Source organism: Australozyma saopauloensis, chromosome 4, assembly GCF_035610405.1.
Source record: "Australozyma saopauloensis chromosome 4, complete sequence".
NCBI lineage: Eukaryota > Fungi > Ascomycota > Pichiomycetes > Serinales > Metschnikowiaceae > Australozyma > Australozyma saopauloensis.
In genome coordinates, this window is record NC_086134.1 from 1217628 (window position 1) to 1236668 (window position 19041).

At 49.5% G+C, this 19041-nt stretch overlaps 10 protein-coding genes across 10 annotated transcripts; 3 read left to right on the forward strand and 7 right to left on the reverse strand.

The window, feature by feature from the left end:
* Positions 1-12: 12 nt before the first annotated feature.
* PUMCH_003586 (uncharacterized protein) lies at positions 13-1347 on the reverse strand (the record flags this gene model as incomplete). Its single annotated transcript, XM_063022548.1, has 1 exon — positions 13-1347. The coding sequence occupies one exon, from the start codon at positions 1345-1347 to the stop codon at positions 13-15; it is 1335 nt and encodes a 444-aa protein (XP_062878618.1).
* A 783-nt stretch (positions 1348-2130) lies between these two features.
* PUMCH_003587 (uncharacterized protein) lies at positions 2131-2829 on the reverse strand (the record flags this gene model as incomplete). Its single annotated transcript, XM_063022549.1, has 1 exon — positions 2131-2829. The coding sequence occupies one exon, from the start codon at positions 2827-2829 to the stop codon at positions 2131-2133; it is 699 nt and encodes a 232-aa protein (XP_062878619.1).
* PUMCH_003588 (uncharacterized protein) lies at positions 2805-4433 on the forward strand (the record flags this gene model as incomplete). The annotated part of the gene is made up of 1 exon (XM_063022550.1): positions 2805-4433. One exon carries the CDS (start codon positions 2805-2807, stop codon positions 4431-4433), a length of 1629 nt encoding a protein of 542 aa, XP_062878620.1.
* A 142-nt stretch (positions 4434-4575) lies between these two features.
* On the reverse strand, positions 4576-7236 carry PUMCH_003589 (uncharacterized protein; the record flags this gene model as incomplete). Its single annotated transcript, XM_063022551.1, has 1 exon — positions 4576-7236. One exon carries the CDS (start codon positions 7234-7236, stop codon positions 4576-4578), a length of 2661 nt encoding a protein of 886 aa, XP_062878621.1.
* A 127-nt stretch (positions 7237-7363) lies between these two features.
* PUMCH_003590 (uncharacterized protein) lies at positions 7364-8416 on the reverse strand (the record flags this gene model as incomplete). Its single annotated transcript, XM_063022552.1, has 1 exon — positions 7364-8416. The coding sequence occupies one exon, from the start codon at positions 8414-8416 to the stop codon at positions 7364-7366; it is 1053 nt and encodes a 350-aa protein (XP_062878622.1).
* A 120-nt stretch (positions 8417-8536) lies between these two features.
* PUMCH_003591 (uncharacterized protein) lies at positions 8537-9136 on the forward strand (the record flags this gene model as incomplete). The annotated part of the gene is made up of 1 exon (XM_063022553.1): positions 8537-9136. The coding sequence occupies one exon, from the start codon at positions 8537-8539 to the stop codon at positions 9134-9136; it is 600 nt and encodes a 199-aa protein (XP_062878623.1).
* A 48-nt stretch (positions 9137-9184) lies between these two features.
* Positions 9185-10138, reverse strand: PUMCH_003592 (uncharacterized protein; the record flags this gene model as incomplete). Its single annotated transcript, XM_063022554.1, has 1 exon — positions 9185-10138. The coding sequence occupies one exon, from the start codon at positions 10136-10138 to the stop codon at positions 9185-9187; it is 954 nt and encodes a 317-aa protein (XP_062878624.1).
* Positions 10139-10185: 47 nt separating this feature from the next.
* On the forward strand, positions 10186-12780 carry PUMCH_003593 (uncharacterized protein; the record flags this gene model as incomplete). Its single annotated transcript, XM_063022555.1, has 1 exon — positions 10186-12780. One exon carries the CDS (start codon positions 10186-10188, stop codon positions 12778-12780), a length of 2595 nt encoding a protein of 864 aa, XP_062878625.1.
* Positions 12781-12807: 27 nt separating this feature from the next.
* PUMCH_003594 (uncharacterized protein) lies at positions 12808-14994 on the reverse strand (the record flags this gene model as incomplete). Its single annotated transcript, XM_063022556.1, has 1 exon — positions 12808-14994. One exon carries the CDS (start codon positions 14992-14994, stop codon positions 12808-12810), a length of 2187 nt encoding a protein of 728 aa, XP_062878626.1.
* Positions 14995-15485: 491 nt separating this feature from the next.
* Positions 15486-18752, reverse strand: PUMCH_003595 (uncharacterized protein; the record flags this gene model as incomplete). The annotated part of the gene is made up of 1 exon (XM_063022557.1): positions 15486-18752. The coding sequence occupies one exon, from the start codon at positions 18750-18752 to the stop codon at positions 15486-15488; it is 3267 nt and encodes a 1088-aa protein (XP_062878627.1).
* Between the last annotated feature and the right edge of the window lie 289 nt (positions 18753-19041).

Below are 19041 nucleotides of genomic sequence, written 5' to 3' on the forward strand. Positions count from 1 at the left end.
ACAATTATATGACTATTGTCTTCTCTGGATCGACGACAGCTTCTTGGCTTGCTCATAAGCCAAGAATTGCAGACGTCTTTCCTCAACACCCTCCTCGGCGGCCTTGGACAAAACTCCCAAAACGAGAGAACTTGCTCTCATGGAGTCATCATTACATGGAACGGCGTAGGTCAAGAGAGATGGCTCCATGTCTGTGTCGCACAAACCAATGGTGGGGATTCTCAGCTTAATACACTCACGGATACAGTATCTGTTGTCGACTGGGTTCATCAACACAACCAAGTCTGGCTTGATGATGGTTTCATCTCTCGAGTCAAAGGATCTGTTGGTGCTCTTGTCTCCAAGGTTGACCTCGACACGCTGAGCACCACCACATTGCTGGGTGACCTTGGTGAAGTTCGTGATGGTTCCTGGAATCCAGCGGTGGGACACGTAGTATCCATTACTTCTCTTGGCGGCAGCCTCCAAAGCGTCAAGCTGTTCTTGGAGTCTGGTGGTTCCGACATAAAGAATGACACCACCCTTTTTAGCAACACCCTTGACGACCTTTGCGGTTCTCCTAAGTGCGGAAAGAGTCTCATTTAAGTCGATCAAATGGACACCATTGTACTCTCCATAAATGAACGGTTGGGTGGAAGATCTCCACATCTGTTTGGCATGGCCCAAATGACAACCAGCAGCCATGAGCGATGCAATCGACAACTCAGACACAGTCTGGGGATCGAGAACGTCTTTGCTGGGGATGTAGATGTCTTTCAACTCGGCGCCGAAGCCTCCACTGCGCTTCATATGGTTCAAGTGTCTCAAGAACAACTCCTGCTTGGAGTATGGCTTATAGTCGGGAGTGACCTTCAACCCCGGGTACTTGTTTGTATACTTGCTACTGGTTGTACTTTGGATCGTTCTCGAAATGTCATCGGAAGAGGTCTCAGTGGCAGCTGCACCGGTGTCGGATCTAGCGGACTTTTCCGCCCACGGCTGGTTTAAAAGCTCGGACTCGGGCAAACGGAGGTTCTTGTACAAATACTCCTCGATTTCCTGGTCCAACTGCTTGACCTTGTCTTGGTTTATGGATGCCAACTGGGCACTCAAGGCCTCCACGCGCTTGGCCATCTCGTCGACGGGAGCCGTGTTCAAGCGTGCGATCGACGCCTTGCTCTGCTCTCTCAAGGTTCGCAATTTGGCCTCCTTGCGGAAGTTTTCCTCCTCTCTGGCCAACGCTTCTGCGAGGGCCTTTTCTCTCTGGAGCTTCTGGTTGTGGGGCTCCTCCGCCAACGTGGAGCTGTAGCGAAGGACCGCCCGGGGCCGGACCGCCGCGCGGAAAGCCGCGCTCTGGAGTTTGTTCATTCTATCTGCTGAGGGCTGGAAGCTGTTAGTTGAGGTCTGGTATATTCTCAAAATTTTCAGTGGTGCACGGGTCTCACACGACCTACTAGTGGAGTAGTGAGTATTAGTATTAGTCTATAGATAAGTGTAACTATGGGTTTAAAAAGGCGATTGAAAGTGGTGGAAACGGATTCCTTAGAAGAGTTTGTGTCTGTTCTTCTCGACGAAAGCGGAAAGCTGGATCTGCCGCTGGCCGTGCATGTATTGGTTGCAGATGAGACAGAGCTAGTGTTTGACCAGATGAACCATCGCACCGTGGCGGAAATCAACCAGATAAATAAGGTGGATATTTGTATTTATGATTCATTAGACGAAGTATTTAGATTTATTGAGGAGAAGATCGTGGAGCGGCCACCGGATCACCAGATGGTTGCATTCTACGATGTGTTTAACGACAGGAACAAAGCTTCAAGTAGGGATCAGCAACAGCTACTATATTACATGAGCAGGCTTAGTCAGCAAAAGATGGCGAGCGTTTATTTGACAGCTGGAAATTTGGCACCTATTCATACGAGATGGCTAAACAAGTGCCATAGTTGAGGTTACATTTGATAGTTTGGTAGTGGCCATGAATCTCGATGCAATGGGTATGTATTTGATTTGTGGTACTGGACATGTATTACTTGATATGGTTCTTTTTAAGGTACTTGACAGGGTACTTGATGGAATACTTTATACGTGTTACTGGATACGGTACATGTCATGTATAACTTTATAAGTGGTACCTGATATATGGTGTGGTACTTAGTTTTTGGTGGAGATCTCGGCCTCAACGTCGCCCTCGTCTCCCTCTTCGCCCTCTTCACCTTCCTCGTCGCCAAAGTCAGGCATCTCACCTCCCTTGCCCAATTGACTGGCAAGCTTACTGAAGTCAAAGTCGCCTCCAGCGCCGCCCAACAATTGTGAAAGATCTGGGCCGCCGGCGCCGCCCATGCCAGGCATACCGCCCATACCGCCCATACCAGGCATACCGCCCATACCGCCCATACCGGGCATTCCACCCATTCCACCCATACCAGGCATACCGCCCATTCCACCCATCATGTTGGCCATGTCGTCGTTCTCGTCAGCAACCTCCTCCTGCTCGTCCTCGTCGACCCATTTGTCGAAGTCGGTCTTGATGTAGTGCAACTTGACCTTCTCCTTTAAGAGACGCGGCCAGAACTCGGCCTGGGCCTTCTTCTTTCTCAACACAAGCGAGATCTTGTTGCCGGCCTCGTGCGTGCGCGACTGCTCCGGGTCGATCTCATCGAAAAACTCCAAGTCCAAGGCGTATTGCGTGGCCTTGTCGGCAGATTGTGCGCTGAAGGTCAATTTGGTAGCAGTCAAGTCCAACTTGACATCGACGGGGTCCTGGACCTCAATGGTCAAGTAGACAATGTTTTTGGCGGGCTCTGATTCGCTGGAGCGCTGGGCCCATGTTACGGCAGGATGTACGGACATTGTTTTTGGAAAGAGTTTGGATGATTTGGTGTTTTTATAGTGGAGAACGGTCGCACTTCGAGAAGCTTCGATCACGTGGGGGCGGTTTTTTGCAGCAGACCGATGGAAAAAGAAGATGGGCGGCGGAAATAATTATGCGGCCATTTGAAAGTTTCATTCCGAAATTTTCACTTTATTTTTTTTTTGGGCGATGTTCTCCCAGCAATCATTCGTCCTCTTCCAGATCCTGCTCACTAGAGAAGAACCTATCTCCTGCAGACAAGCGCACACCCCCAGATTTCAGGCCCCAGATAACGCTGATAATCCTCTACCACCTCCATTCCCATCTGCCCAATTGCTCAATTGCTCTCGATGGGATGATCGCATCACTTCCTATAGAAATCCAGGTCCAGATCCTCTCGTCGACTGCAGGAAGCGCGCTCCGGGCCACCAATTCCCACTTCTACTTGTTGTACAACGACCTCTACTTCAATAAACTAGTGCGTGAGTTCGGCGAGGATGTGGTACAGACGCTCCAGAAAGTTTATCCGTGGTTGCGCAAGTATATAAAGTCGCTCGACCACTTTCGGCGGAAAAACCGTGAGATTGTCTCCAAACGCCTAGATCTAAAAGACGCCCAATTCTGGCAGCAGCAGAACTTGCCTGTGGATGTGGTGTCGTCCAAGTACATCAAAGATTCGTGGAAATACGTGTATGCGCTCTTCAAGAATAAGCGCTTGTTTGCGGACTACTCCGATTACCGCATAGACGAGCCCAGCAACTATATCTATAATCATTACGTAGAAATTAACCGTACGTACCTTCTCTCGTTGAGCAAAACCATATGGTTGGCGCCGGGGAAATACAACCTCAACATCGGCTTGGTGGTCAAACATGGCAGTGGGCTAGGGACCACCAAGTTCGAGGTCAGTTTCCGTACACCGCAGGGCGACCCAGTGGTCAAGACGTTCTATCCGCCCACGAACATCAACGAGATTCTACCGAAGAACCAGTTTTGTCTCTTGAAGGTGGCCGAGTTCGAGATTCCACGCATTCCTACAGAGCCAAAGGGCTCTTCTTCTGCATACCATCATAAGCAACTATACAAGGTGCAGCTCGTCATGGAAGAGATTGGGCTCTACCTCAAATCTGGCTTCACTATTTATTTCATTGACTTCCTGCAGCCATCCATGCTCTTCAACGACTATGACTTGCTCTACTATACATGCAAGAATACAGACTACCGCAAATACATCAATATTCCGTTGAAGAGCTTCTACAAGGTTCTCTCGTACGTTCAAAATCAGAACGTCGACGACTACCAGACTGAGATACCATATGGTGAAGGAGACCCCGCACGCATGGTCCAGAATTTGGACTCAGAGCTTAGATTTGACGGCAAGGACAACATCAGCTCGGACAAAGAGCTCTTGGCTTATGCCGACTTCTTTTTCGCTAACGACAACAAGCGTTCTTTCAAGTTTAACACAGTATACCAGAGAAGACAGTTCATCAATAGATTCGGCAGTTTCGAAGACGGTGCTGAAGATGAGGGCCCCGACAGCGTGTGTACCTACGACCCAGATGGACTCAAATGGAAAGTGCCTATTCTTGGAGAGCTCTGAGTTTCTCTTATGGGAAGTAGCCTGTAAATTACACACCGCCAGCGATGAATTATGAAACCTGACCTACTTTAATTCTGGCTGAGACAATTCAATTACTCGTGTTTTCCTAGACGATTGCATTCAATACATACATAATGTGCATTTACATGAAATAGTTATCTTTGGCAACAAGCATTATCTCGTTACAATAGTCTTCGACATACTGTGTGTAGAGCTTTAAGTCCTTATCGTTAAGGAGAGACAATCCATACAGCGCCTGCGCCGTCTGATCTACTGCCTTCGTGGCATTTTCGTAGACCCTGCCATCCTCTGGCTTGGTTGTGATAGTCTCGTACGTCTTCGATGGCCTTGCAATAGGGATATGTGGAGGTTTGAACTCTTTGGCATAAATATTTTGATCTGCTTTTGACACCTCAAAGACATACTCACAATATTCTGCCTGTTGAGTCGCCTTTATTTGACTGTCACCGAGATCTGTATTGTCTGAACCGTTGGATTTCTGATCTTGCGCCGTCACAAGATCGTTCCCAGAACCGCCATAAGTTTCTGCCTTGCTATCAATCTGGCCAAACTGGTCTTTTTTGGTACTATCGAGAAGCAGAACTCGGGCGTGGTTGAACACTTTGGGTTTATAGAACGGTTTGCGTGTGTGGAAAGGACTATAATCAAAATTCTTCGCCGTGATGTTGGAGTTTGATGGGAAATACCGCACGTTTGAGTTCATGTTGTACTGGAACATCTCCGGAAAAGACTGAAACTTCCTTTGGCCATAGCACTCGTTGAACCAATTATCAGTATACTCTGTGAAAGGCTCACTCATCTTTGAGTCCAGCAGCCCCGATTTCAACAGTTCCAGCTTATCCTCAAGGTACTTTGAGTTGAACCAGTTCTTGTAACTCGGTTTGATCGACAAATTCGGGCTCTCATATATGTTATGCAAATAAAAATCGTTTTGCATCTCCCACAATTTGAGCTTGTTGGGATCATACACATAGTTTCCGAGAAATAGATTGATTGCGTCCTGCCGGATCAGATCCATGAACGAGTTGGAGTAGATACGTTTGATACTGTTCAAAATATCTCTCGTGTGTGACGACCACTGATTGATTCTTCTATACGAGTCCATTGTATTCACAAGATTGGATCCTCCGTATTGGACTGCAATGGTGTCACCGTGATCGTGGAACATCTCCGTAAGTATATTGATAATGTCAGAGTCGTAATCCAAGTCCGTTGAATGTGTCAAAAAGCCAAGGCTCTTCAATTGATGGCCCAAAGCTTCTTTACCAATGATGAACTGGGCGGCATTTGTTCTGTCGAGACAGTCAATGCAATTTGTCCGAACGATTCCCTGCTGGATTTTCGTAGACTCCAAAGTAATGCCATTGTGAAACACTCCTATTTGAGAGATTGCGTTTTTAGCGATTGTTTGCAAAGGGGTGATAACGTCCAAATTCTTTTTCGAATGCTTGGACATGTCGAAGGAATGATACTGGAGTCGTTTCTCTAGAGGCAAGAACTGATTCAAGTACTTGATGCAGCTCTCAAAATGTTGGTTGAGCTTCAGCTCTCTCGGCGTCCGTTCCTTTGTCTTGATCAAATTGATCACCACTATGGGCTGGCCGTAGCGCTTGAACAAATTATTGAAGTGTTGCGCCGAACTCTGGTAGTACGGATCTGAAAGAGTTACCTCAATCGGAGGTTTCGGCAAGCGATTGAGATCCTGCGACCAATAAAGAGGAATAGAGCCCCGGTGTTGGATGAAACTGGTGTATCTAGGGTTGGCATAGAACCCGTTCTTGGAGTCATGGAACGAAGAGGTAAGGACATCGCTGACAATCTGCTCCGTTTCGATTTCGTTCGCAACATTCCCACTATTATTGACTCCTCTCTTGAGAAACCGGGCGCCCGCGAAATGGTGGGACCTTCGGGCGATGATGGTAATGTATATCTTGCGGCCGTAAATGCTGATGTTGGCCTGGTCAATGAAGCCATGTATTATCGGACGAAACCAGTCGAACGTGGACATCTCGGTTTGCGACATGACCGGTTTTAGCAATAGGTTGTTCCATACAAAGCGCTCATTACACTCCACCGAGGTGGAGATGGCAAACTCGGCCGTCGGATTCAGCTTCGAGAACTCGTGCGCAGCCTTCTTGTTGTGCAAGAAATTGGTCTGCATCGAGTTAGTGATATCGTAGGTGTAACTAAAATAAAACGTCTTCCCCAAGTCCAAGTACTTGAAGATCGATAGTAGCTTCTCCTCGTCGCTATATTTCTCCGCCCGCTTATAGTCAAACTGCAACGGAATGAGCTTTGTGTCGTCTATATGATACATGTAATGACCCCCAAGCACGGCGACCTGGCTACATTTAGTGACTACTGAGAGGTAATATCCTTTGGTGAAGCGAATGAAGCCTATGAGGCCATATGCCTGCGCAATCTTGTGGATTCCACCTTCGGTCGACTCATTGAGCCCCTGAATAAGCTCCACCAAGTCCTTCCTTGTGTAAAAATAGCTCTTATCTTCGATTATCGTGAGGCTTTCTGGATCCAGAGGATCTGTCGTTATCTCGATGATCCGGAAAAGACTCTGCTTGGCATTGCTTCCTACGATGTACATGGTGCCATTGGAGTTGTAGATGGTGAACCGCTGGAGAATAATGCGCTTGTTGCTGTATTCTGGGCCCGTTGGTTCCATGAACTCTTCGGTGTCTGAGTCGGTGTCGATGGAGTTTTTCGACTCGTTTGAACGGGCGTCTACAGAATGGCTCTGCGAGGCCACTTCTGGATCTACAGTCATGGTGTACGCTTTCAGGTACGTGTGTTTATGTTTCTCTATAGTTGATGGTGGGGGCCTACTTTCCTGCAGGAACAAACCCTGGAGATTTTGCAGTCGTCAATCCACCGGAGATTAAATACTATTAGCATCACAAAAGATCGTCCGCGCGTCTTCTGATGATCGTGCGTCTCTTGAACGGGTTGAGGTCGTCGAAATCGCGTCTCATGTTTTCTCTCTTGAGTCGTCTGAAGTTTCTCTCACGCTCCAAGTCTCTCTTCTCAATCTCCCACTGACTCAAGACCTCGATCACGGGCTCCCAGGTCGCATTGCCGTTGTTGATGCTGCTGTCTGTTCGGATACGGATGTTTCTCTCGAAAATGAGCCCCGACAATTGCTGGTGCTTGTGCATCTCGAGGTTGTACGAGCCCTCCAACAAGTCCTTCTTCAATCGGAGAATCATCTCGTGCAAGCTGTGCGCGATGGCGGTACGGAACTCCAACGAGAGGCCCATGTCGGCCACCAAGATGTCGGCAAAGTCCTCGGGCGTGATGTCGGTCTGCTTGAGGTCCCACTCAAACTTGTCCTCGTACAATTTACGGTTGAGGTTCACCGAAAGATCTACAATGACATGGTACTCGTTGTCCGGCAATTGCGCGTTGGTCACGGCCTGGTTCTCTTCGATCTGCTTGTTGATGCTGCTGACGATCTCCGACTGGATCAGCAACGGCAACTCAAGCTCCGTCACGAGAAGCGCAGCAAACCGGGACGGCGTCAAGTACGGATCCAGCGGGTTCCACATGAAGTGATCTACAAGCTTCATGCTGCCGCCGCTATACTCGATGCTCAACTTGATGGGTATAAGGGTATTACTGTCGGCTGGCTGCAGCTCGGATGGAGCCATATCTTCGGCCAACGACACGAGCCGTGCCGGCTTCAACATGTGTTTCTGCACCGAGAGCGCGTTGTGGGTGTTGGCCATGGGATTGGCCGCGTTGGCGGCCGTTTCTTCCTCCATATCGAACTCCTCTGCTGGCTGCTCGAACTCCGCATAGTTGATCTGCTGCGCGTTACGTTTGGCGGACCGTTCTTGCGTGACGTTGTTGACGACGATGGCCGTTTCCGGATCTTTGGCCAAACGCAGCGTTAGGCCCGTGCTGAGCGCTTGTGGATCCCAACTTTGGGTTTGGTATGATAACGACATGTATGGGATGAAATGAGGGGGGAAAAGCTAGCGGTTTTTTTGAATTTGACGTTTGAGGGGGATTACGGTTTCGTTTGTGGGGTCTCTCGATGAGCTGTGGCCCGATAGTGTGCTACGGTTATGAATAGTGGAGGTGATATATGGTGTATTGAAAGCGATACAATATTTCATCTTGTGGTACGTGCACGACCGGCAGTACCCTATAGTGAGAGTACGAAAATCGGTTGTATTTTGCCAAGGAGTGAAAAAAACGCGTGTATGGATGGAAACCGCATTCTAGCAGACTTCTTCTCGGGCTCTGCCGTCGCCGACTTGTTCAAGGAGGACGTGTTCTTGGCCCAGAACGCAGAGGAACTCACGAGTTTGCAAGCATGCCAGCCTATATACAAGGCCTTGGACAAACAAAGAGACGGGATTATTCGACAGGTGTCAGAAAACGTTGCTGGTCACGTTTTCCACCCGAAGCCGCCGGCGGAACTGGCCGAGAGCCGGCTGGTGGATGTAGCTAAAGTCATCGAGGCAATGAACGCGCGTATGGCCCGAAATGAGAAATTGCGGAGTGAAATGGACCGCGCCATTGACGAGAAAATGCAATTGTTGGCTGTTTTTGCTGAAGATTTGCGCCGGGGTCAGTTCGACATCGGCGTTGGCGGAAGCGACACTGAGCACTTTGAGGAAGCGTTGGCCAAATCACACCAATGCGTCAAGAAGGAGCAATGACGAAAAAAAGTAGGCTTCTGAAAACTGGAGCTCGGGGTTTGGGGTTCATCACGGCTCATCGACGGCACAGTCAACTGGACGCTCCAGCCCAGACCCAATCCATCGCCAGATATCAAACGTCCAGTTGAGATCTCTGCGGTCGCCGATGAAGTGCGACAGCTCAATGGCTCCGCCGCGACTGGGCCAAATGTAGACCAACTGGCCGACCCGCGAATGCACCAAGGCCATGGCACACATGGTGCATGGCTCATGGGTGGTGTAAACCAATAGATCATGGCAAAGGTATCCCAATTGATGCAGCAGATCGCCCGAGGCGCGATGGGCCTTTTCGCCATCGGCATGTTGTGCAATTGCGTTCATGACGCTGTGATGCAATGGATGTTCTTTGCGGTTATCTGTGGCTATATGGAGCACCGTAATATGTCCAGTTGCAGGGTCTTTCTTTGCGAGGATGGTGGCCATCGCGCCGCTCGACAACAATTGATCAATGATCATCTGTTCGCGCTCGAGATCAAACCGCGCCGTGATGAGGTCCTGCTGGTTTGGGTTCCCCTTCCATGACAATGGCCAGTAGTCCTCGCTCCACCGCAATGCCTGCTCTTTGGTCATTGGCCGCTCGTCGGAGATAGCGTGCGTGAACAATTTCGCAGCATCCAAGTCTGTATCGAAACTTTCTCTCAAAATCTCCAAAAGCTCGTCTTTACTCTCCATCACTGTAGCCGAACATAGAAGCACCTGTAGTACCACCGTCCCCTCCACAGCCACCTTCCGGAACCGTTTTGCGTGCGTGTAATCCGACAGATCAAGCGGCTTGATCTTCTTTTCCACCACGTCCACCATTTTTTTCGTCTGCTGTGGGGAAATTTCACACACCCAGATCGAGCTCATCGCAGGTACATGTTCGGGCCCCGTGAAGCCATTGCTGCGCCGGATTTGCTTGAGACATCCTCCGATCGTGGCCTGCTCGACATCGACATTGTCGGGAGTCTTGATTTTGCCCATCTGTGCTGGTTTTGGCTGAGATAAGTGCGAGTAGCCGTTGTGGAGATATGCTGGCGCTCAAGGTGGGCCTTTTGCAGTATATTGGCGACGAATTTGGCCCGGAATTGGCGGCGCGGCTACTTGACGGAAATGAATTCGACGGAAATATCGATGCGTTCCGTGTTTTTCTACAACAGACAGTGGTGCTAAAACCAACCAGTGGCCGGGGCGGCACTTTGCCCGCGCAAGATGTATGTGCGCGAGACATCCCGTTTCTGGAATTCGTGGATATCATTTTCAAGCTGCAGTTCGGTGCGGCGTCGGATATAGGCTCTGCGGACGCCTGGTTGGGGCCAGCAGAAGATAGTCTCGGCAAAACGGTGCGGTTCCGCTTCCAGTCAAGTCTGCTCAAGACGGCCATGTGGGCTAAGCTCTGCGAGCGGTTGGGCCGACCGGCTTTTCTTCGCCTTCTCACGGGTGTTTTGGCTGTTTTCCCGGATACTTCTGCTCAACCTAACCTCAAATGGGAGACCTTCAGATACCGGCGCCCAGCCGAAAACACCTACAACATTCGCAAAACCCGGATGTACTACCGGGTCAGCAATCTGGTCAAACACATCAGGTTTATGGGTGCTCCGACCCAGGTCCTTCTTGATGAGATCTGTGGTGCGCCCATTGGCAAGTCGAAGAAGGTGCGGAAGTTGCGCAATCTCATCGAACATGCTAAGAGACGGGAGCTGAGCATTGACTACTTGAGATTGAGGAGGTCCATCGTCACGCGGGCTGATTCGTGCGACACTGTGTTTGCGTATTGCTCTGCTCCAAACCAAGTGATCAGATTCGTACTTGTGGTGGTGTATCGTTTGTTGCCATCGCAGACATTTGGCTCGGCGGAAAATCGATCGAAGCTTTCGAAGGCGATCATGACCTTCATGCTGCTGTCTCGCTTTGACACCTTCGATGTGTGTGCCTTTGTGGGATCCCTCAAAGTGAAGGATATCCCCTGGCTCGGCAAATCAGAGAAGATTACTTCCGTGCAAGACTTGGAGCTGCGAACTACAATTCTCAGAGGATTTTTCAAGTTTCTCTTTGGTGTTCTTATCGTCAGAATAGTGAGCAGGTTTTGGTACGTCACGGAAAGCCCGATTGTAGATGCTTCTCCGAACCTCTATTTTCCTCATAGTACATGGAAGCGGATCACAAGAGTGTGGTTGCAGGAATATATCCTCCGTTTCCTTTGCAAGGTTGAATGCCCTTTCGATATGAGTGCTCCTCAGAAGAACATAGCTAATTTCGGTATTCTCCGACTCATTCCAAAGAAGAGTGATCTACGGCCCTTGTGTGTACCATGCTCCTTTCCAATTGGTCCCGAATTCAAGAAAGAAGCACATCCAGGCTTCTCTAGAAAGCAGACATTCACTCCAGATAGAATCAGGCCCATACGCGATATTCTCCGCTTCCAGCAAGCAAGATACGTAAACGCCTACCCGAGTTCTTCGACTGGATGTCACCTGGCAAGTGTTGTTGGAAAGAAAATACTCGAATTTAGACAGCGTTTGCTTCAACATGGCGGCATTCCTCCCCTATATGGGGTCCAATTTGACATGAAGCATTGCTACGACAACCTAAATCAAGCTAAGATCATCACATGCATTGAAGAATTGTTTGCAATCGAGTCAAACCACGAGGAATACTTCTTGCGAAACGTTAGCTCTTATTCGTCCAGCTGCCTGTCATATCGCAAGAACTTCAATCTAATTAGCGTCAGAAAAGACATTGAAACCCTTGACGTGGCCCAGAATGATAAATATGCCGCCAGAAAGGACGTGGTGGTTGATAACGGCAGGCTTGCAAAGTACAACAAAAGCCATGTCATTGACTTGGTGCGAAGTCAAGTGATTGAATCTGTTGTGCAGATTCCAGATGACAAATTTCAATTCTTCAAGAGAACAAGGGGTGTATTCCAAGGCTTTCCTTTGCTGGCAACACTCTGTGATGTCGTATACAACTCGCTCGTGGACAATGTCATTCTCTGTGGGTTGATGGACAAGAGCGGCACGCATTCGCTTCTATTGCGCTTGGCAGACGATTTTCTCTTCATATCCACTTCAAAAGAAGTCTGTCACAAGGCTTACGTGAACGCTGTGTCGGCGGAAGCCCAAAGATATGGAGCCTACGTCAACATGGATAAGCTAAAGTTCCTTGACTCAAGCGTACCAGCCCAAAGTTCAGCCTCTTTTGTGGGTCTCAGCATTGACATGAAATCCTTGTCAATCCATCAGGGATCCGCATTACGGATAAGAATACCCCAAAGCTGTCGGAAGTCTCTCAAGGGATCAGTGCAATACATTCTTCGTTTTCTCTTCCAACGACTCCAGGATTACCTCATTGATTTAGATCTAGTTACAGTTGAGACCGCTTTAGATAGTATCGACGAGATCCTCGCGCCGATACTCCAAATCACTACGCAACTTTTCCAAGAAGCAGAGGGACTCCCAGAGAGAGCCAAATTGGCCGAAAGTCACGTCTTCAATATTGTAAACGGTGTGATACAACGATGGACTACAGTCAATGGCGATGGTATTTATTTAAAGTGCATGGGACCCTACTTAGAATCAGTTTTCAACCGTATGGTAGAAGCAATCGGCAACATACCCGTATAATATTATAAATATATGCATCAGACTAGTCTAAACAACCCCAAATGTACTTTTAAAATTCTCGAGATCTCTCTCCTGGCGCATGCGCTCGACTTCCTCAATCCCGCCAGATTTCTTGAGCTTTTGGTCAGCGACAAAGCCACCTAGTTCCTCCTGGAACTCATTAAGACTCTCGGCTTCTCGCTCCTTCTTACGTATTCTTTCAGCACGAGCGATAGCATCAAGGCGACTAGCGTGATCAGGCACTAGGTGGTTGACCTCATTGAGGACCGCATCTTTCAAGCCATGGATGCTTTCACCTGGTTCCATGAGTGGGATCCGGTTCGCGAAATTAGTCTTTTTCTGGGGCTGCTTGCTTTGTTCAGAGCAGCATTTCTCGATCAACTCGAAGGTTTCTCTGATCTTGTTGATGTCTTCGTTGAGGTCTCTGGTCAAATCATCTTGCAAGTTGAAGAACTGTTGCTCTTCACACACCTTGTCAAGCTCGGCCTCCCAGATTTTCTTCCAAGATGGCTTGCCATCATGAATGTAGGATACCAAGGACTGGAGAGAGTCCTCCGCATCTGCTATTTCTTTGGCAGTCGCAGATAATTGCTTGGATCCCAAGCGCACGCCTCTTTGAGCCACATCTTTTCTCAAATCCTCCATCATATCTTGCAAGTCATCCACCTTCGTAAGCAATGAGTCGGATTCCTCCGAAAGCCGGGCATAACTGTGTTGCATGAATGTGCGATGTGAGTTTTGAGAAGTATCCGAGGATTCCAATGAGACCAGCTTGAGAGCAGCAAGTTGTTCTGTTAGGTCGGTGAGAGTTGTTTTCATGATTTCAGTTTTGGCGCGATGGGATTGTTTGAGACTGTTCACTTCTTGTTGAAGTTGGTTTATGAGCTTCAAGTGATCGACATCGCTGGCCTTCACTGTTGAGTCTTGAGAAATGATTGGCGTTGCAGCTCTCTGGTTCAACTCAATTTGTGAAATTTGATTTCCGACCTGTTCTATGATCTTACTAGATATTGTCAGCATTTGCTTTTCAAGGCTCAGGATTTTGGAGTTGAGGGTATCCATGGTGACATCGTCGGCGTTATGCTCTTTCAACTCAATTAAAGACCCACTATGAATTTCGTCATGAATAGCGCTTTCTTCTAGCTCATATGACACAGATGTACGTGGGTCTACGATGTATATGGAGGGAAACGAGGTGACGCCAGGAGAGTAGGCAAACTTCTCGACAAAGAGGAGACGGAGAGAGGTCATGCTTGTTGGTAATTGGACAGGGCTCTTTTTCGTTGCACCCTTGAGCCGGAGAAAAATGTAGTTCTGTGACGAGCCTTGCTCTGCATCAACCACTTCTGAACTGGGTTCGACGTGGCTTTCAGCTGGCGGCTGTTCATTCTTCAATTCTGCAAGGACCGAGTCGCGCGTCTGGTTAGATTCTGCGCTGAGCTTCGGAAGCTGGTTCCCGGAGAAATTGGCAAGTTTGGCAAACTGATATGCGCTGAATCGCTTCGACGCTCTTCTCAGAATCACGTTATTCTTTTGCAACTGCGCGAGCGCACGATCGCTCGCGCCCATAGACGAGTCGGAGTTCTCGCCAGCATCCTGGGCAATATTGGCACTTCCCCGTTTGGCTACAGTTATACTACTATTTCCGTAAGGAGCTTCCGTCGCATGAACCTCAGGGCTCAGCGGCAGACTCGGAACCTCGGTCACAAAGTGCTGGTCTACAAGCGGTGACGGTCTAGCGGACAGTGCAGCGGAGTGGGCACCGCTTCTCTCGGGACTTCTAGTCTGTTGCTTCTCCAGCAGCTCCGCAAGCAGCACTGCACGGCTCTGTTTCTGCTTCAAGCTCAGAAGCAAGTTGACGATGATGTTACGGATGTTGGGGAGAAATCGGTCGAGATTTTCTTGCGTGGGAGCTTCACTCAATGCGGACTCAAGCACGATTCGAAGCGCTCGTGGGACATCGCCCAAGTCGGAAATGTCAACGCCGGCAGCCGCAAACGCTCGCGTGGCTGCGCGGAAGTCGTTGCCGAGCTTGACGTACGCATCGGAGACAAACTTATCGTCGGCTTCCTGTCTGGCCCATTGGGTCAACGATTCGAGAAGATGTTTGGTGGAAACAAGCAATCGCGTGACGCTGCTTTCGATGGTGCTCATGGACGATCGCTTGCGTGAAGACGCCTTGCCGGTCGCCAGCGAGTAGCGCTGAGTAGACATGGGTGGTGGTGTGTTTGGTATTATGGGTTATTTACAGGAGTATGGTCGCCAATTGGATCTGATTGGATGGGGCGGGATGTACAGCGCCAGTTCTACGAGTGGTTGGGAGCGTTTTTGCGGCCAGATATCGGCGTGTGCAGCTGTTTGGCGGTGTTTGGTGTTGATGGGTTTGGTAGTAGTAGATAGTGAGGCATATAGTGGATCTAGGGTAGGGGAAACGAGATCTTCGGGAATGTGGGCTGGAATACGGGGAAATTTTTTGATCTGATTGGTAGTTCATTGTAGGATTGTTTGGAATTTTTTATTTGAAACGTTCCCTTTTGTTAATGAGTGGTAGCAGTGATGGGGGAACAAGTGAACAAACCAGATCGCGAGATCTTACCGGGGTACCGCCTATAAAAATATCCAATTCTGAATTCTCTATACCAAATATATATGCATCCAATCATAGAACGCGATCTCCGTTGCTTATGTAGTTCCTAAACTCGAGGCTACGAGAAATACCGGGAAACAGCCTCCAGGTTGGCATATGGCTGAAGCACCGCCATGGCCTTGTCTTGCGGCATCAGCTGCAAAAGCTCCCGAGCTGCCCTTGCGGCGTGTTCTGCCTGCGATCCCGTAACAGCATGCTCGTTGATGGCGTGGATGATGGCATCCACAACTTTTGGCTCGTGGCCGCCCAAAACTGGGTGCTTGTTGTCAATTAACGTGGCCAAGAATGCGTATGTGGTGGATGCAGCCTCGGCGTCTTGGAGCACAGGGAGAAGAATGATCCATTGCTTCAACACCTCGTCCAAGTTGGGGATGGACGAGCCGAAGCTCTGGCAGATCTTTGCAATGGCCAGGACGCAGTTTTCGGTCGAATTGATGTTCTCCTCTGCGCGCGCATCGGGGAAGGTTGCGACCTTGAAGAGAGGCATGAGTGCCTCGATGCAGAGCTTCATGTATAGGTTCTCGCCGTTTTGAGCAGCCATGCCGATGGCGTATGCAGAGGCTTGACGAATGCTGGCCTGTGGCGCTGTCAAACAGTTGGAAATGATGTATGTGAGGAAGTTGCCCTGGTCCAGAGCAGAACCGCAGTGTTCCATGACATCACAGATGATGGAGAGTCCACAGAGCTTGATATCGGCGATATCGTCTGAGATAAATGTGGAAACGAGCTCGGCCAAGCTTGAGTTGTATTCTTCAATGAAAGTGGCCTTGGCGTTGGTGAAGATCGCAGTGATTGCCTTGTTGATTTCATCAAGGAGCTCTTCATCGGTGTACTCGTCTTCCGACTCGTCAATCTCCTCTCTGTACTCGTCATCGTCATGTTCTCTCTTCTTGATACGGGAATAGATTCCGCTCAAGTTGTCCTCAATAGCGACCGCCAACTGGTGCATTTGGTCTTTGGTAAGCGAACCAGGAGCTAAAAGATTCGTGCACTCGACAATGGTAGTGTAGTACGCTACAATGAGCTCTGGAACAGGGTCCTGTGTGACAGCCTCGGTTAATCTCAGACAAATGAGGTTCCACACAGCCAAAGCGTCTGGAGAGTTCCATGAGCTGACTGCAATGGTACATTTCAACAAAGCGCCCAACGACAAGGCTGCAGAACCTCTCACGCCATCATGCAAGTAGAAGTCAAGAGCAGGAAGGGCAATGTCCTGAAGAATTTCTTGAACGTAAGGCTGGAAGGCACCTCCGAGTTGAGTAGCATAGATTCGAAGCAAGTCCAATGCCGAAGACTTCTCGTCGAGAGAAGCGGTGTGCACGGCAATCAACTTACCAGATAAACTGATGATATCCCATTCTTCGTTGTTGGCAAAGTCTTGGGCCTCGTCTTCTTCAAGTAAAGAAATATCTTGAGCCGCCTTGGCTGCGGTCAACAATGGGGGAAGCACAATCGGCAAGTAGGGGACAAAATCTTTGCCAATGATTCTACAGATTCTGCTCCAGCCCAGTTCTAGGTATGGCTTCACAGGGCCGTCGTCGTCAGCGGTCTCTTGGAGTCTACCCATAATGTTAATGAGCTCTTGACAATGAGGACCCAAGTTGTCTCTACCAACAGCCGAAGCAATCAAAGTAGCACACTCTACACACTTTGCAGTAAGCATTTGGTTCTCAGGGCCCAAGTCGGTGCGCAAAAAGTCCATGAGCATTGGAAGCAAGGTGTTGTGGTATTTGATGAACTTCTTCTCGGCGGCATCGGCAATGGTTGCAATAGTGGTCAAAGCTTGTTCTTGCACGTAACGCTTAGGGGACAGCAATAATCCAACAAGGTTGTTCAACAAGTCGTCCAAGTATGGCTCCAACACTTCCTTGGTTGCAGCTTCACAGAAATTGACCAAGGCTGCAGCACCATGGGCCTGGACTCTAGGAACAGATTTGTTAGTCAACTTAGACACAAGAGCAGGAACAATACGGTCACCGGCGGTTCTCTGGATGTCGTCCGCAAAATCAGTGGAGATTTGGCCCAAGACATTACAGCAAGCGTACTGGACTCTTGGATGTGGGTGTTCCAAGGTAGGCATCACCATATCGAGCAACTTTGGGATTTCGGTCACCAAAACATCGGCGCAGCCCTCAGCAGCCGAGGATAACGCCATGAGCGCGGCGAAAGTCTCACGCCAGTTGGGCAGCTGGATCAAAGCAGGCAAGTACTGGAACAATGGCGCCGCCAAGTACTGACCTCCCAACTTCAAGGAGACTCTATCCAAGGAGTGTCTGGCCGAGTCGTACTCGGGTTCCAGCTCATAGTCCTCGTCGTTTGTGTCGTTGTTCCACTCAGCCGCATCGTCATCGTCCTCGCTGACTTCGGTGAGCATGGACAACGTGATGAGAACCATAGTGGAGGTGTAAGATGGAGTCTGCTTGCACATGGTAGGAGAAACCTCGGAGAAGGTGGTCAACAACTCCAACGCAGCCAATCTGGTGGTGGAGGCCAAGTCTCTGTTCTTGGCGACGGTGGAGCAGAAATCGATGATCGTGGGGAACATGTCCTTGAACATTTTGGGAGCCAATTCTACGAGGTCGATCAAGGACTGCAACACATTGGCCAAGGCCTCGTCCTGCCCGTTCAGAAGGAATCTAGGGAGAGAGTTCAACAAGTTGGGCAAGATCGGGGTCAACGACTGCCAGATGCTCTTAGGAAGTTCTCTAAAAAAAGCTACAAACGCCGTGCAGGCCGCGATCCGCACCTCGTCGTCGTCGTCGCTGAAGCCGTTGTTGAACACAGGCAAGATCTCGGCCACAAACAGGCTCTCTATGAGCTCCGGCAGCGTCGAGAGAATACGGAACGCACTCTCGCGGAAACTGGCGTTGGGATTGACGGCAGCCTGCAAGATCGCAGGCACAAGCTCGGGCCAGGTTCCCTTTGGAGAGGCATCTTCTTTAGCCACCTCGGAGACAGCATCGGCGATCTTACGGCGCACCTGCGGGCTCTGGTCCGACACAAACCCCTGGAGCAAAATGGTGCGGATCTCGTGTCTGACGGGCTCCTCCAACACGCCAATGGTACGTTCACTGATGCTGTTGAACTCTTTGGGACTACGGATGGCCTGGCGACGGAACAACACCGCGGAAAAGGCCTTGACGCTATCATCGGCGCCACCGGCCGCGGTGCTGGCGAGGTAGGCCAAAAACACGCCGATTTTCTCGGGCGATCTCCACTCTTGGTCGAGGGTTTTTTCTGCTTTGGACCGGATCTGGTTATCTGGAGACATTAGGCCTTGGAGAAGCGGGCCCAACGAGGCCACCAAGTCGGCGGAAAACTGCATGTGGAACGGGGATGGAGTGGGCCACAGGAGGTCTGCAGAACAAGCAGGATGGAGGGGGTGGAAGGGTGGATTGAATGTGGTTGTAAAAAGAAGACCAGGCAGCGGAGTGCAGATAGACCGCAGAGGGTCTATATTTTTCAGACGATGTAATGGAGAGATGGGGTGAGGGAAGAATGGGGTTTTTTTTTGGATATTGGGAAATTGGAAGATGTAATGAGGTGGTGTTTGGATTTTTTTGGAAAAAAATGTATTTTGTCATTTGTTTGGGGTGATTGACAATTGTGGATGA